General features: G+C 34.3%; 4 protein-coding genes across 11 annotated transcripts in view; 3 read left to right on the plus strand and 1 right to left on the minus strand.

Moving 5' to 3' along the window:
• Positions 1-387, plus strand: part of LOC105157275 (plant intracellular Ras-group-related LRR protein 1-like) — a gene marked incomplete in the record, with an annotated part of 2,419 nt that extends 2,032 nt beyond the window's left edge. The window contains 1 exon segment of the mRNA XM_011073643.2: positions 1-387. Within this exon segment, the coding sequence (XP_011071945.1) occupies positions 1-136 (136 nt within the window).
• On the plus strand, positions 799-1,556 carry LOC105157276. The gene has a single exon (XM_011073644.2). It carries the CDS (start codon positions 1,071-1,073, stop codon positions 1,470-1,472), a length of 402 nt encoding a protein of 133 aa, XP_011071946.1. The 5' UTR covers positions 799-1,070; the 3' UTR covers positions 1,473-1,556.
• On the plus strand, positions 6,533-10,978 carry LOC105157278 (protein NBR1 homolog). 8 transcript variants are annotated; one of them, XM_011073651.2, is made up of 9 exons: positions 6,541-6,713; positions 6,804-6,942; positions 7,350-8,151; positions 8,230-8,707; positions 8,805-8,925; positions 9,025-9,258; positions 9,708-9,857; positions 9,943-10,614; positions 10,707-10,978. In XM_011073651.2, the coding sequence occupies exons 2-9, from the start codon at positions 6,913-6,915 to the stop codon at positions 10,803-10,805; spliced, it is 2,586 nt and encodes an 861-aa protein (XP_011071953.1). In that variant the 5' UTR covers positions 6,541-6,713; positions 6,804-6,912; the 3' UTR covers positions 10,806-10,978. The 8 variants fall into 8 exon arrangements, with proteins under 8 accessions (XP_011071952.1, XP_011071951.1, XP_011071953.1 ...); XM_011073650.2 differs by having other exon boundaries at positions 6,533-6,684; positions 6,832-6,942; positions 7,350-8,707; XM_011073649.2 differs by having other exon boundaries at positions 6,539-6,684; positions 7,350-8,707.
• On the minus strand, positions 11,200-11,956 carry LOC110011772 (pentatricopeptide repeat-containing protein At3g24000, mitochondrial-like). Its single transcript, XM_020693030.1, has one exon. The coding sequence runs from the start codon at positions 11,937-11,939 to the stop codon at positions 11,307-11,309; it is 633 nt and encodes a 210-aa protein (XP_020548689.1). The 5' UTR covers positions 11,940-11,956; the 3' UTR covers positions 11,200-11,306.

Below are 11,962 nucleotides of genomic sequence, written 5' to 3' on the forward strand. Positions count from 1 at the left end.
GACACAAGCTAGTTTATTAACTCGAAGCACCTCCTGGTTGAGTACCTTTGTATCTAATGTTACTGGTACCGTTTCAGGATACTTGGGAGGCATGGGAAAATCAAATGCTGACCCTTACCTGGATCAGCAGCTATAACTTCATCTTCTAGTTATTTCCCTTTTTCCTTTAACCACATAAACATCTGAAGAGGAAGGATCAACTACTATCTGTTGTCCCATTGTTGTATGTGAAAAGTTGAAACTTGACATGATTCTAAATTTAAGAAAATATTCTCTCAATGATTGAATATTACTTTTCAACAAGTTGAATCTTAGACTTGTGTACAATGTCGAGAACACTTATTTCTCTGTAATTTTGTTTAAAAGAATTTACTTGATTAGAGTTCATTCCCATATTGTCTGGAATTGTGAACGAAGTCAGGTGAAGACTTTGATTTTCTGAAATTGACCGTGCTTTTATCGTTCTTGTCGCAAACACTCTGCCGGCCTAGAGTCATCCATGTCCAGTTTCTTGAAGATAACTAAATATAGCACGAATATTCACCTCCTGCTTTCTTTCTGGAGTTTCCTCAGCTATTCCAAAGAGTCAGTCCTTATAATTAGTTGGATACTGTTCTGTTACGGAACTGGCTTTACTAGTGAATGGTGATTGGTATGATTGGTCATCACTCAATTGTGTGTTTGCATATGCTTATCTTGCCAATCCTTGAGGAGTGGCTTTCAGTATCCAGCTAATGCAGAAACTTGAATACTCTAACCACTGCATCTTTACTTTGATAAATGTCAAAAATTTTAGCTAGGATGATATATTGAAAATGTTCATCACCTCTTCAAGGAAATTGTCCTGAGGGAGGGGAAAAAAACCTTGTTTTTGGTAGTCATTTAATGTACCAACTAATATTCAGTAATTGGTTGCTATTGTCATCCATTATTAAGGTTGGTGTCCCCAATTGCCAACCTTGCCATGTGCAGCACATGGCTTCAAATTCCCTCCCATACTTCACATTTCAATACAACTCACAGTTCCACCCTCCCTCTTTTCTTTCTCCAAACATTCCCCTCGCCAACAGATGAACCAAATCACCAAAGCATCCAAGGCCACAACATGCCTCTTCTTCTTTTTCTTGATTTCCTCCTACATTTTCCTCTCATCACTTGACAGGCCAAGCCATTCTTCGACCTACTACTCATCGTTCTTGCCATTTCTCCTGGCATTGTTGCTCGCAGTTCTGGTTGTTTTTGCTGTCAGGACCACCATCTTGACATGGATAACAGTGATGGTGCTGCTGGCTTTTGCCGGAAAGCGCCGCAGGGTTTTGGCCAGGGAGGGCAGGAAGATCACATCAGATGTTGCAATGTACTTGGTGCAGGTTCTGCTCAAGGACAAGGGCCTTGTGGCTTTTGGTTGTGCCACTATTATCAGTCTTATGTTAATGGCCCGGTTAAGAATAGCTGATCAAAATTCTTTGTGATAACTTGGTAAGCTGTTGAAGTTAGGATCATACTTCATGTAGGTTGTAGAAAGTACATGGGATGCAATAATTCTTCTTGTTTTCTTTCTTGTCTTCTTCCTTTTATTCTAGAACAAAATCCTTTTTGTTTGTCATTTGGTGTTACAGTTTCAGTTCTCTTCTCAACCCAGAAATATACCAAGAAATTGTGTAATTCTGGCTAAGAAGAGAAAGCAAAGGACTGCGTAAAGAAGAGCAAATGTCTCCAGCTTGTCTCTCTCCCTTTTCCCCTCCTCCTAATTAACAGGACTTTTTGCAAAAACATAATTAAATCAGTAAAAGTTAGTCTTAGTTTAAAGGCTTAATTGCACTTAAACTCTCTCTAAAAATGCAGAATTACACTTTTTCTGAAAAAAAATTGAGATTACACTTTTACCTCCTCTGAAAATTCTCCGTTCACACTTGATCCCCATCCGTTAGGGTTTGAACGAAAAATACTGATGTTACCAAAAAAAATTGCATAATTTTTCAAATTTTTTTCCTTATTTACCATTTTCGTGTATATTTTGTACTTATAAAATGATAAATGTAACATATATATATGTATGAAATGAAGTTAACATCATTATATTTTTTTCCTTATAAGTACAAAATTATTACTTGGGAATGTTAAATGAGGTGTAATTAAAATTTTATGTAATTTTTTTTATAACATCAATATGTTTTGGCCAAACGATAGCAAAGGGGATTAGGTATAATATGAATTTTTGGAGGGGATGTAAGTGTAATCTTAAAATTTTTTTTCTAGAAAAAGTATAATTTTACATTTTTAAAGGAAATCTAAGTATAATTAATCCTAGTTAGTAATGTAGGACAGTGTTTGTGGAAACTTATGCTTTTAAAGTAACGATAAAATGTAAGGTATGTTGAAATTGAAGCAAAGCAAATTCAAGAGTTTTTGCAATAAGCAAGAATTGGAAAGCAAACATAGTATTTGGCTTTGTGTTTTGAGTTTTTGTTTTGGTGTTTTAGAGATAGAGAGAGAAAATAACAGATAAATAAGTGTGTGTTGTAAATAAATAATATATTTAAATTTGTGTTTTGAGGTAATTTAAAATATTTTAAAATAAGTGGTGTAGGTGTGATGTTGGGATTTGAAAAATAAAAATCATTGCTCATTGTGAAATTATATCTTTTTTATATATAGTTTTATATATAAATATGTGTATATATAAATATTATATGTTTAGTATTATGTTTTTTGGAGACAAAAAGTACTGTTAATTGTCAAATTATGTCTTTTTTATATTATATATAAAAATTTAAAAAATAATATATAACTGTATATATATATTATGTATAGAAAGTTAAAAAATAAAAAAACACACAGATAAGGTATAAAAAATACAAAAGCAAACATTAAATATATTTTATCTTGTCAAGAAAAATGTCAAATCATGAAACCAAACATAGTGAGAGTTTAAAGTTGGAGCGTTTAATGAAAAAATAGAAATTATGTATAAATAATTCTTGAATTTTTTTTTTTTAAAAAAAAGAAAATATTGGAATGAGTTGAAGCGTCGTTACTTGCTTTTGGCGTTTGTAAGAAAATAATATTTTGAATTTGGCAAAGCAGAAGCTGAAATTTCAAACATTTAATTAAATATTTTTTCATAGTGAAAAATTGCAAAGTTGTTTTGAATGCTATCGGCCTTGAAGATTGTTGGAAATTTCTTGAAATTATGCATATATAACTTGCTAAAATTATATTTTTGGTCATATAACTTACTTTATTTGTATATTTAGTCATTTTTTTCGGCAATTTTAGTTTTGAACATTTCTTTTTGGCAAATTTAATCATGTATGGCAATTTTGGTCCCTTCACGCTCAAATAGGTTTCGTTTTTAGTCCTGTAACTATATATTGTTAGTATCAAAATTGTGAAATACTGGATTAAATTTATCAAAATATGACCAAATATAAGATGCTCATTACTAAATTCGTAAAATAAAAAATTAAATGGATAAATAAAGTAAAATTATAGAACTAAAAGTACTGTCAATATATAGTAATAGCACCAAAAATATAGATATAATTCTAGATTTTTATTTGATATCTCTTTAAATGAAGAAATATATATTTTGAAGTGTTGGATGGAAAGTGGAAACCCTATTTACCATTACAAACTAGTGGGTTCTCATGCCCTTAAAATACAAGATGATTTACAGATTACAGAACAAAATTACACAAATTTATATTATCAGTAAAAGAACAAGTATAACAAGACTTAAACAGCCAGATCCGTTATTTAAATTTTTCTCACTGTCACAAAGACCGACAACCTTAAATACTCACGGTTGCTCAAGGTTTTAACACTTAGTCCTTCGCCACAAAGGCTTTTTTTCAGAGACCACAATAATTCAAAAAAGTGGTTTACACAAAATCAATTTCTCTCGGACAGAAAGAGGGAGAAGGAAGGAGATAGTCTTTTTCTTTGTCCACTTTTGTTGTCCGCAGTCAAAAGGGTTTTGGGCCATGGGCTTGGGCTAAAGGAGTGAGCCGAAGATACCGGGCCTGAGCCATCCAGGTGAATAATGGGTCTACCTTAGGGTCATGGGCCATTTTTAACTAATATAAGAATATATATATATATATATATATAATCAGAGAACAAGAATTACGTAATTAAAGAGAAAGAAAAAATAATCAGTGCGATTGAGATAATTAATGTGAATTGGATAGGGGAAAAACAAAGTTAGAAAATGTAGTAGTTTCCCAAATCACAAACATTATATTTAGTAATTTTCAATTATATATAACAAATTAAGATTTCATTTATTATTGGATTAATTATACTTAGATTATATCTAAAATTACAAATTTATATATATATATATATTTATACTTATAACTATGGAAATATTGCATGAGGGATCAAGAGAGTGTAAGTAGAATTTCGCAACTTCTAGTGTAATTTTATATTTTTAAAGAGATTTAATTGTAATTAATCATCTATGATATTATCTTCTTCACATTCCGAATTTTATAAATCTATTCCTCCAAAAAGTTTAATACCTCAACAACTAAGAATTTTAATGCGCATACAATTTCATCTACAACAGTTCAATTTTTCCTTCAAGATTACATTTTTACCGGTGAATTAAATTTTTTATTATATTTAATGTACATATATTATCTGTATAAATTTTTTTAAACAAAAAAATAGTAATATTATATTTATACATTTAAAAAATATATATTAAGTATAATAAAAAAATATTATAAATTTACCGTACGTTACATTGACATCTCCTGAAATTAAATCAAGTTATACAAATATTCTCTCTTTTTTGCATAATTATAAATATACCTCGTAATATTATAGTTGTGATACAACTACACCCCTTATTTAAAGTTAAAGCTTACTCAAATAACTTTTGAAAAGCATTACACTAACACTGCTCAGGGGTAGGATTGTAAATGGTCCGAATCGAGCCAAATACATCATTGTTCAAGCTTGTTTGAATTATTATCGGACTTGAAAAATTACGATAGAATTTGATTTGATTATTAATCTAAACGAGTTCGAACGAGTTTTAATTGAATCAAACATTAGTAGGATTTGAGTAATTTGATACTTTTTAATATATTTTATTTTCGTACTAAATCGAATCGAGTTCGAAAGCTTATTGAACAAATTTTTTTGTTCAATCTTGGTTTTGTTAAGTTTAATAATTCGAATTCAAATGAGTTTTAACTAATCAATTTCAATAGAGTATCGAATAGTATGATTTATTTTCACCCTTACTCAGGCTAGTGTAGTTGTAAATTTGCAAAGATAAGAAATATTTGTATATTTTGGTCTAATTTTTGGAAATTTCAATATAATTTATTCTTAAAATTTAGGGATAATTATGCTCACCTAAGATTTGGTGTAATCACACGTGGATCTCTGCAATTTGAAAATTACATCTAGCACCCCTAAAATTTATTTTCGTCTAACAAATAAGTTTCATATTGGTCAAAATTTACTGAATTTGTTGATATTAATAAAAAAAATTAAAGAAAGATCCATATTTACCTTTGATTAACTTGTTACGATTGATTGCATGTCAAATAATTTTTTCGGATTAAATTACCCTTATAATGGTGAATATATACATCCTCACATACATTAACACATGAAGATGTATGAGGGTAATTTGATCATAAAAAATTATTTGACATGCAATAAGTCAGTAATAACTTAACAGATGTAAATATAATTTTTTTTATTTTGTTAATATAAGCAAATTTGGTAAATTTTTTCACTAACAAAGGGATTTATCTGGTAGAGAGCAAACTTTAAGAGTATTAGATATAATTTTTTAAATTATAGAGGATTTATGTGTAATTATATCAAATATCAGGAGATTTAAGTTTATTTATATCAATTATCAGGAGATGTAATTATCTCTAAATTTAAGATACAAATTTCAATACAATTTTTAGAGGACTTTTACACTATGTTTGTTTTCATTTCCAACTTATTTCCGAGATAAGTCAAAATATACCCAATGTTTGCCATCATTCAAAAACACCTTATTTAGGTGTTTTTAACTGTTTTAGCATAAAATATATATATATATATATATACACACATATATATATAAATATATATAAAAAAAGGCATGATTTGACAATGAATAGTAATTTTTGTCTCCTAAAATACAACATTAAACATATAATACTTATTTTAAATTATCTCCAAAGACATGATTTGACAATGAGTAGTAATTTTTGTCTCCCAAAACACAACATTAAATATATAATACTTATTTTAAATTATCTCCAAAAACAAACCCAAACATACAGTATATATTATCTCTAACACACACTTATTTATTTTTGTTTTTCTCTCTCTATTTTCACAAAACACAACAAAACATTTCGAAAACGAATCCAAACATTATGTTATTGTTTTGGGAAATTACAATAATCACTGTTGAAATTTTGTAATTATGACAAATTTTATGGGCAGATGTTGAAATTTACCCAATAGGTTTTATGTGGAAGTAAGAAAAGAAAATAAAGAATGAAATTGGAAAAGAGAGCAAAACCCACACTTCCAAACACACCTCCTCACCTCTTCATTCATTCGCATGTACGCACTCACATCACATTTCGGTGCTGTTACAGAGATACGTGCAGAGCGATTCGCGGCTCACATCTTTGCCCCAAGAATCCTTTTAAGGTTTTGATTCATTTTAACCTAATCGGTGTGTAAGTCTTCTCGTGTTTAGTTTTCTTCTCGGTTTTTTCCTTACATTGTGGGTTTCACTATGATAATTTGAGATTTTCCGTTGATTTTAGGGCTAAGGGGGTCTTCCTTTTGATTTAGTGTATTGTGTGTGGAATCCACGGAAACGAGGGTGTAAAGGGGCTTCTCGTTTGCAGCTTAAACGAGATTTGGAGTTCATCCATGGAGGCTGCTTCTACTGTGGTGATCAAGGTATATTTTTTTCTGGTTACACTCTGTTTTTGTTTTCTAATTGTTCATGTTGGTTTTAGCGATTGTGTATTGGCGCGGTTGGTGTTTTGCGGGACTTTCTTCACGTCTAAGAGAGTTTTCGTTTTGGGGTGTAGTTGATTGTCATGCATGCGCGTTTTTGTCTCAGATCTTTTGGGAGCTAGGCTTTGGCGGTTCATCTTAACTTTTCTGATTTAGTTGGTTAAATTATTAGTCGATTTTTTGTTCTTGTTATGTAATTTTCTATAGTTTTAGTTCTGTATATGTTGACATGTTTTGCATGCACGATTGTTTTGCTTCTTTTTTTTTTTTTATCTCTTTTCTCTGATTTTGAAGTAGCATTTGGTATCATTTGTCTTTGATTCCATTTGAACGCACCATTTCCACAGGTCAAGTATGGGGATATGCTGAGGCGTTTCAATGCTCTAATTGTTGATGAGGAATTGGGTCTCAGTATGGACGGACTAAGAGGGAAGATCCTTTCCCTCTTCAGCTTTGCTCCGGACACTGAGTTAATGCTCTCTTATATTGATGAAGATGGTGATATGGTGACCCTTGTTGATGCTGATGATCTCCGTGATGTGATGAAGCAGGGTTTGAACCCTATTAGAATAACTGTTAAGCTGAGTTCTGGAAAAACCACAAGACGGTTTAATAGTTCAAGTGAAAGTTCTATACCCCTCAAATCACCTAGGGTGCAACCAACATTGCAAAATCTGCAAGCTGGGGTATCAGAGATCCTGAAAACAGTGCCAGAGCCTCTACGTGCAACACTCACTAAGCTCTCCACTGATTTGACCTCAAAAGTGTCATTATCTGCTCCAGGTATTACAGAGTTTGTTGACTACTTCTCGAAAGTGGGCTTGTCCTGTCTGGTTCAGCTTTCTGAGTTCCAAACTAGAGCGCAGCCCACCACAAACAATGATGCTCTTGAAACCAGGCGAGCACTAACAGAAACCAAAGACTCTATGATGTCCAAGATTGATGCTGCCACTCTGAAGGTTCCATCAAATGGCAGAGAAGGGCAATCCTCGAAGAGTGGTGAGAGCTTGACAAAACTTCAACCTGAGGAGACCATGGAACACAACAAGGTGAAACTTATTAATGTAACTGGAGGGAACATGGAGACTTCATCTTCAGAAGTGATTGGCTTAAAAGCTGTGTCATCAGCCCTTGGAAATGTTAGTGTTGGTAAGCAAGAAAAGGTCAATAAAATCAAGGACCGTTATTTAAATGAAAAGTCTCATCTGATATCTTCTCATTCACTAGTTCCTCCGAAGAAGAAGCTTGGAAAATCTTCTTGCACATCTGTTAATCTGCCATCTGAAGGAAATAATGTTCCTACTGAAAAGGAGGTTCATGAGCCTAGTGAGCCTCATGTTGGACACAAAACTGCTGATACCAGTGCTCCTCATCCTATGAAGGGGGATTGTCTTGATGGAAGGATGAGATGTGTATTTCCTGGTGGTTTGTGGGCATCTCCAGGCTCAATATGGGGACCTCCTAATTCTGTTAGTTCAAATTTGCCAGTCTTACTGTCTGGCTCTAACCCCATATACGAGTGCTCATTTTCTGGAACACCTATTGGAAATACCTCAGCTGCTCCGTTGTCTCACACTTCCCAGGCAGTTCCGTTTAGGAGCAGCAGCAGTCAGAATGACAGCATTGGTATTGTCTTCCACCGGGGTGTTCGTTGTGATGGTTGTGGGGTCCATCCAATAACTGGTCCCAGGTTCAAGTCAAAAGTGTAAGAACTAATAGAGTAAACTAATTAATCTTCTCTTAAGTATAATCTCAGGGTAAATCTTTTGCTACTAATGCTTTCAATTCTCCTCTTGCTGCAGAAAGGTGGACTATGATCTATGCAGAATCTGCTTTTCAGAAATTGGAAATGACACTGACTATATCAGAATGGAACGCCCAGTAGTTCGTCGACACCATATGTCTGAGGGGTTCTATGATTCAGTAAGTACATTTATTCTTTCTTGATCATCGTTTCCTTCATTTTTAGCATGTTTTTATTTCATGCTAATATGGCATACATATGTTGTATCCCAACTTCAGAACCAGGCTCCAATGCTACCAGAAGTCTCTAAGATCAAACCATGTGCATCCAAGCTAGATAGTTGCTTCATTCAGGATGTGAATGTATTTGATGGCACTACTGTGGCACCTCTAACTCCATTTATCAAGATTTGGCGAATGAGGAACAATGGTATGGTTGTATGGCCCCAGAAAACACAGCTTATCTGGATTGGTGGACATAGATTGAGCAGTCATAATTCTATTGAATTGGAGGTGAGTTAACTTCATCGTCATCCTCTGATATGATCCTTAATTCTGTTTATCTGTCCTCTAATTTTTCATTTTAGGGGACTGTATTATCTTTTTGGATTTTTCCGGTGCTCTATTATTTAATCTCTAAAAATACATTGCATGTTCTCTCTCAAAAAAAGGGGTTAAATGCTTATCGATTGATGTGTAGAGGACAATTACGCCATGGATGCTCTCCATGATAGTTGATCTTTTGAAAGTTGTACTTAGCATTCCTCGTTTGAAATCCTTAGATCAATTAGGCTACTTTCTCTCTGTGCCATAGTTGATTCTATGAACTAGTTGTCTTTTAACTTTCGTTGGCAAATGACTATTGTTGTTCTCTTGGTCCTGCTGTCTTGATATTTTGTCAGATTACTTACAATAATTATTAAAAAAACTACTTATATGCAATGAATATCATGTCATGCCAGATTCCTGCAGCTGGTTTGCCGGTAGACCATGAGCTTGATATCATGGTTGATTTCATTGCTCCTGAGCTTCCTGGTCAGTACATTTCTTACTGGAGAATGATTTCACCCTCTGGCCAAAAGTTTGGGCAACGTGTTTGGGTTCTTATCCAGGTTGGCTACTGTTATGTCGACATCAATATTAATTTCTTCTGGTTATGTTGTGATTTATTGGTCAATCCTTTATGCATTGATGCAGGTTGATGCTTCTGTGAGAGGGACACCATATGAAAGCATTAGGAGCTTGAACCTGAACTTACCTCCTGTAACCAACGGCTTAATTGGTTCTGAAACTGTCAATGCAGAGGCAGAGCCAATTGTGAAAGATAGTGAGCCCAAGCGCAATAACTACAAAAAGATGGCTGAAATAGTGGAACCAGTACTAGACTTGCAGCCAAACAATTTTCAGGACATGAAATTCCCAATCAATGACAGCTTGCTGGTTGGCAGTGGTGCATCAAGCACTGTTCGTTTCGCTGATCCATCCGTTCCATGTCCTGTTATTCATATGCTTGATCCCCCACTTCCACCAGCACCCACTACAAGTGCAAATGTAGACACACTAGAGCTCCCAGGAAAGATGGCTGGAAATGGTGCATCAAACTCTATTCCAAGTCCTATTATTCATATGCTTGATCAATCACCTCCACCTGCAGCAGCTATTTCGAGTTCAGAGGAATCAGCAGTAGAGCTCCGTGCAAAAAAGGAAGTGGAGGAGCAACTCCTTAAGGAGCTTGAGGAGATGGGCTTCAAACATGTTGCTTTAAACAGGGAAATCTTGAGGATGAATGACTATGATTTGGAGCAAGCCGTGAATGATCTTTGTGGTGGTGTTGATTGGGATTCTATCCTTGAGGATTTGTGGGAGATGGTAAGATTCTCTTCTACAATCCAATGCCAGAAGGCCCCGTCCTCTTTGTTTCCTTGATCATGTGTAAGTATATAATATGGATGCTGATGCAGGGTTTTCATGATACAGAAATGAACAAGATGCTGCTGAAGAAGAATAAGGGAAGTATCATGCGCGTGGTTATGGATCTTATCATTGCAGGGAAGATCTAGTATATAGACATCCTAGTACATTTTATCAATAAATGCCAGTACTTTAGGAGCTTTAATGGTACCCTTTTTGGCTCTTCCGTCTGATCCTTTGCTTATGTTAAGTTGTGCTGGTTGAACCTGTTTTAATAGCTGTTTATATATAACTTAAGTTCTGCTTGTACTTCTTTTGTCTATCTTGGTTCTTGGATGTCCTCGAAGGTATGTTCGCATTGCTATCTGGAAGGGTAGCATTTGTATTTAGTGCACAATTTTTCAGCAATTTTAGCTTAAAGTAATTATTCGTTATGTGCACTTGTGACCTTAACATTGAATAGTGCAAGGATTCAAGATGGAAGAACTAAGGATGTTTTGCAACAACCTCCACCAGTTCCTTAATGATCTCCAACTTTGAGAATTGTAGCAATAATTTCTTGTTATGACTGTAGACAAGAACCTCTGATTATGAAAGATCATAACGCTCATACAACATAAATGCTGAATCTCAATTGAACAATTCGTAGATCACCAGAAATCGTTACAGGAACATGACCCATCTTTGAAGTGGTGAAATCGGCTTCTATCCCTAACAACAATTTCTCGGCAGAAAACCTTCGAAATAACTTTTGCTGCATTGTGGCAGTCTGTGCATATTCTGAGGTTTTTAGTTACCCTGATTGTTGCCCCTGGAGATGTCCTAATAAGGCCAAAAGCAATGGCCAGCTTCTCACTGTGATGAGAAACAGATGCTTCTCTGTCATCTTCCTCTGCTTCTAACCTTGCCTGTGCTTTGTCAGGTACATAGCCAGCCAGCTTGATCTGTGCCATGGTGTTTTCTATTGCGTTGTATATCTCCTTAGACTCAGGGTGTTTGTCATCTTCCGCCAAAAACTCATTGATGATACCGTCCAATTCAATGTAGCTGCACCCTGGGCTCTTCTTGATACCAAGTCTTTTCATCTCATCTCTCAGTCTTGCAGCATCATTTGATCTACCTACTGATGCATATAGATTAGATAATAGTATATAATCCCCACTATGTGCTGGCTCCAATCTGAGAGCATGCTTCAGCGCTACTTCCCCAATTTCGACGAGCTTATGTACTCTACATGATGCAAGCAAAGTTCTCCATATAACTGCATTTGGTTTGATGGGCATGTTCTTTATAAATTCGTAGGCTT

This window comes from Sesamum indicum, linkage group LG3 (assembly GCF_000512975.1).
Source record: "Sesamum indicum cultivar Zhongzhi No. 13 linkage group LG3, S_indicum_v1.0, whole genome shotgun sequence".
NCBI classification, from domain to species: Eukaryota; Viridiplantae; Streptophyta; class Magnoliopsida; order Lamiales; family Pedaliaceae; genus Sesamum; species Sesamum indicum.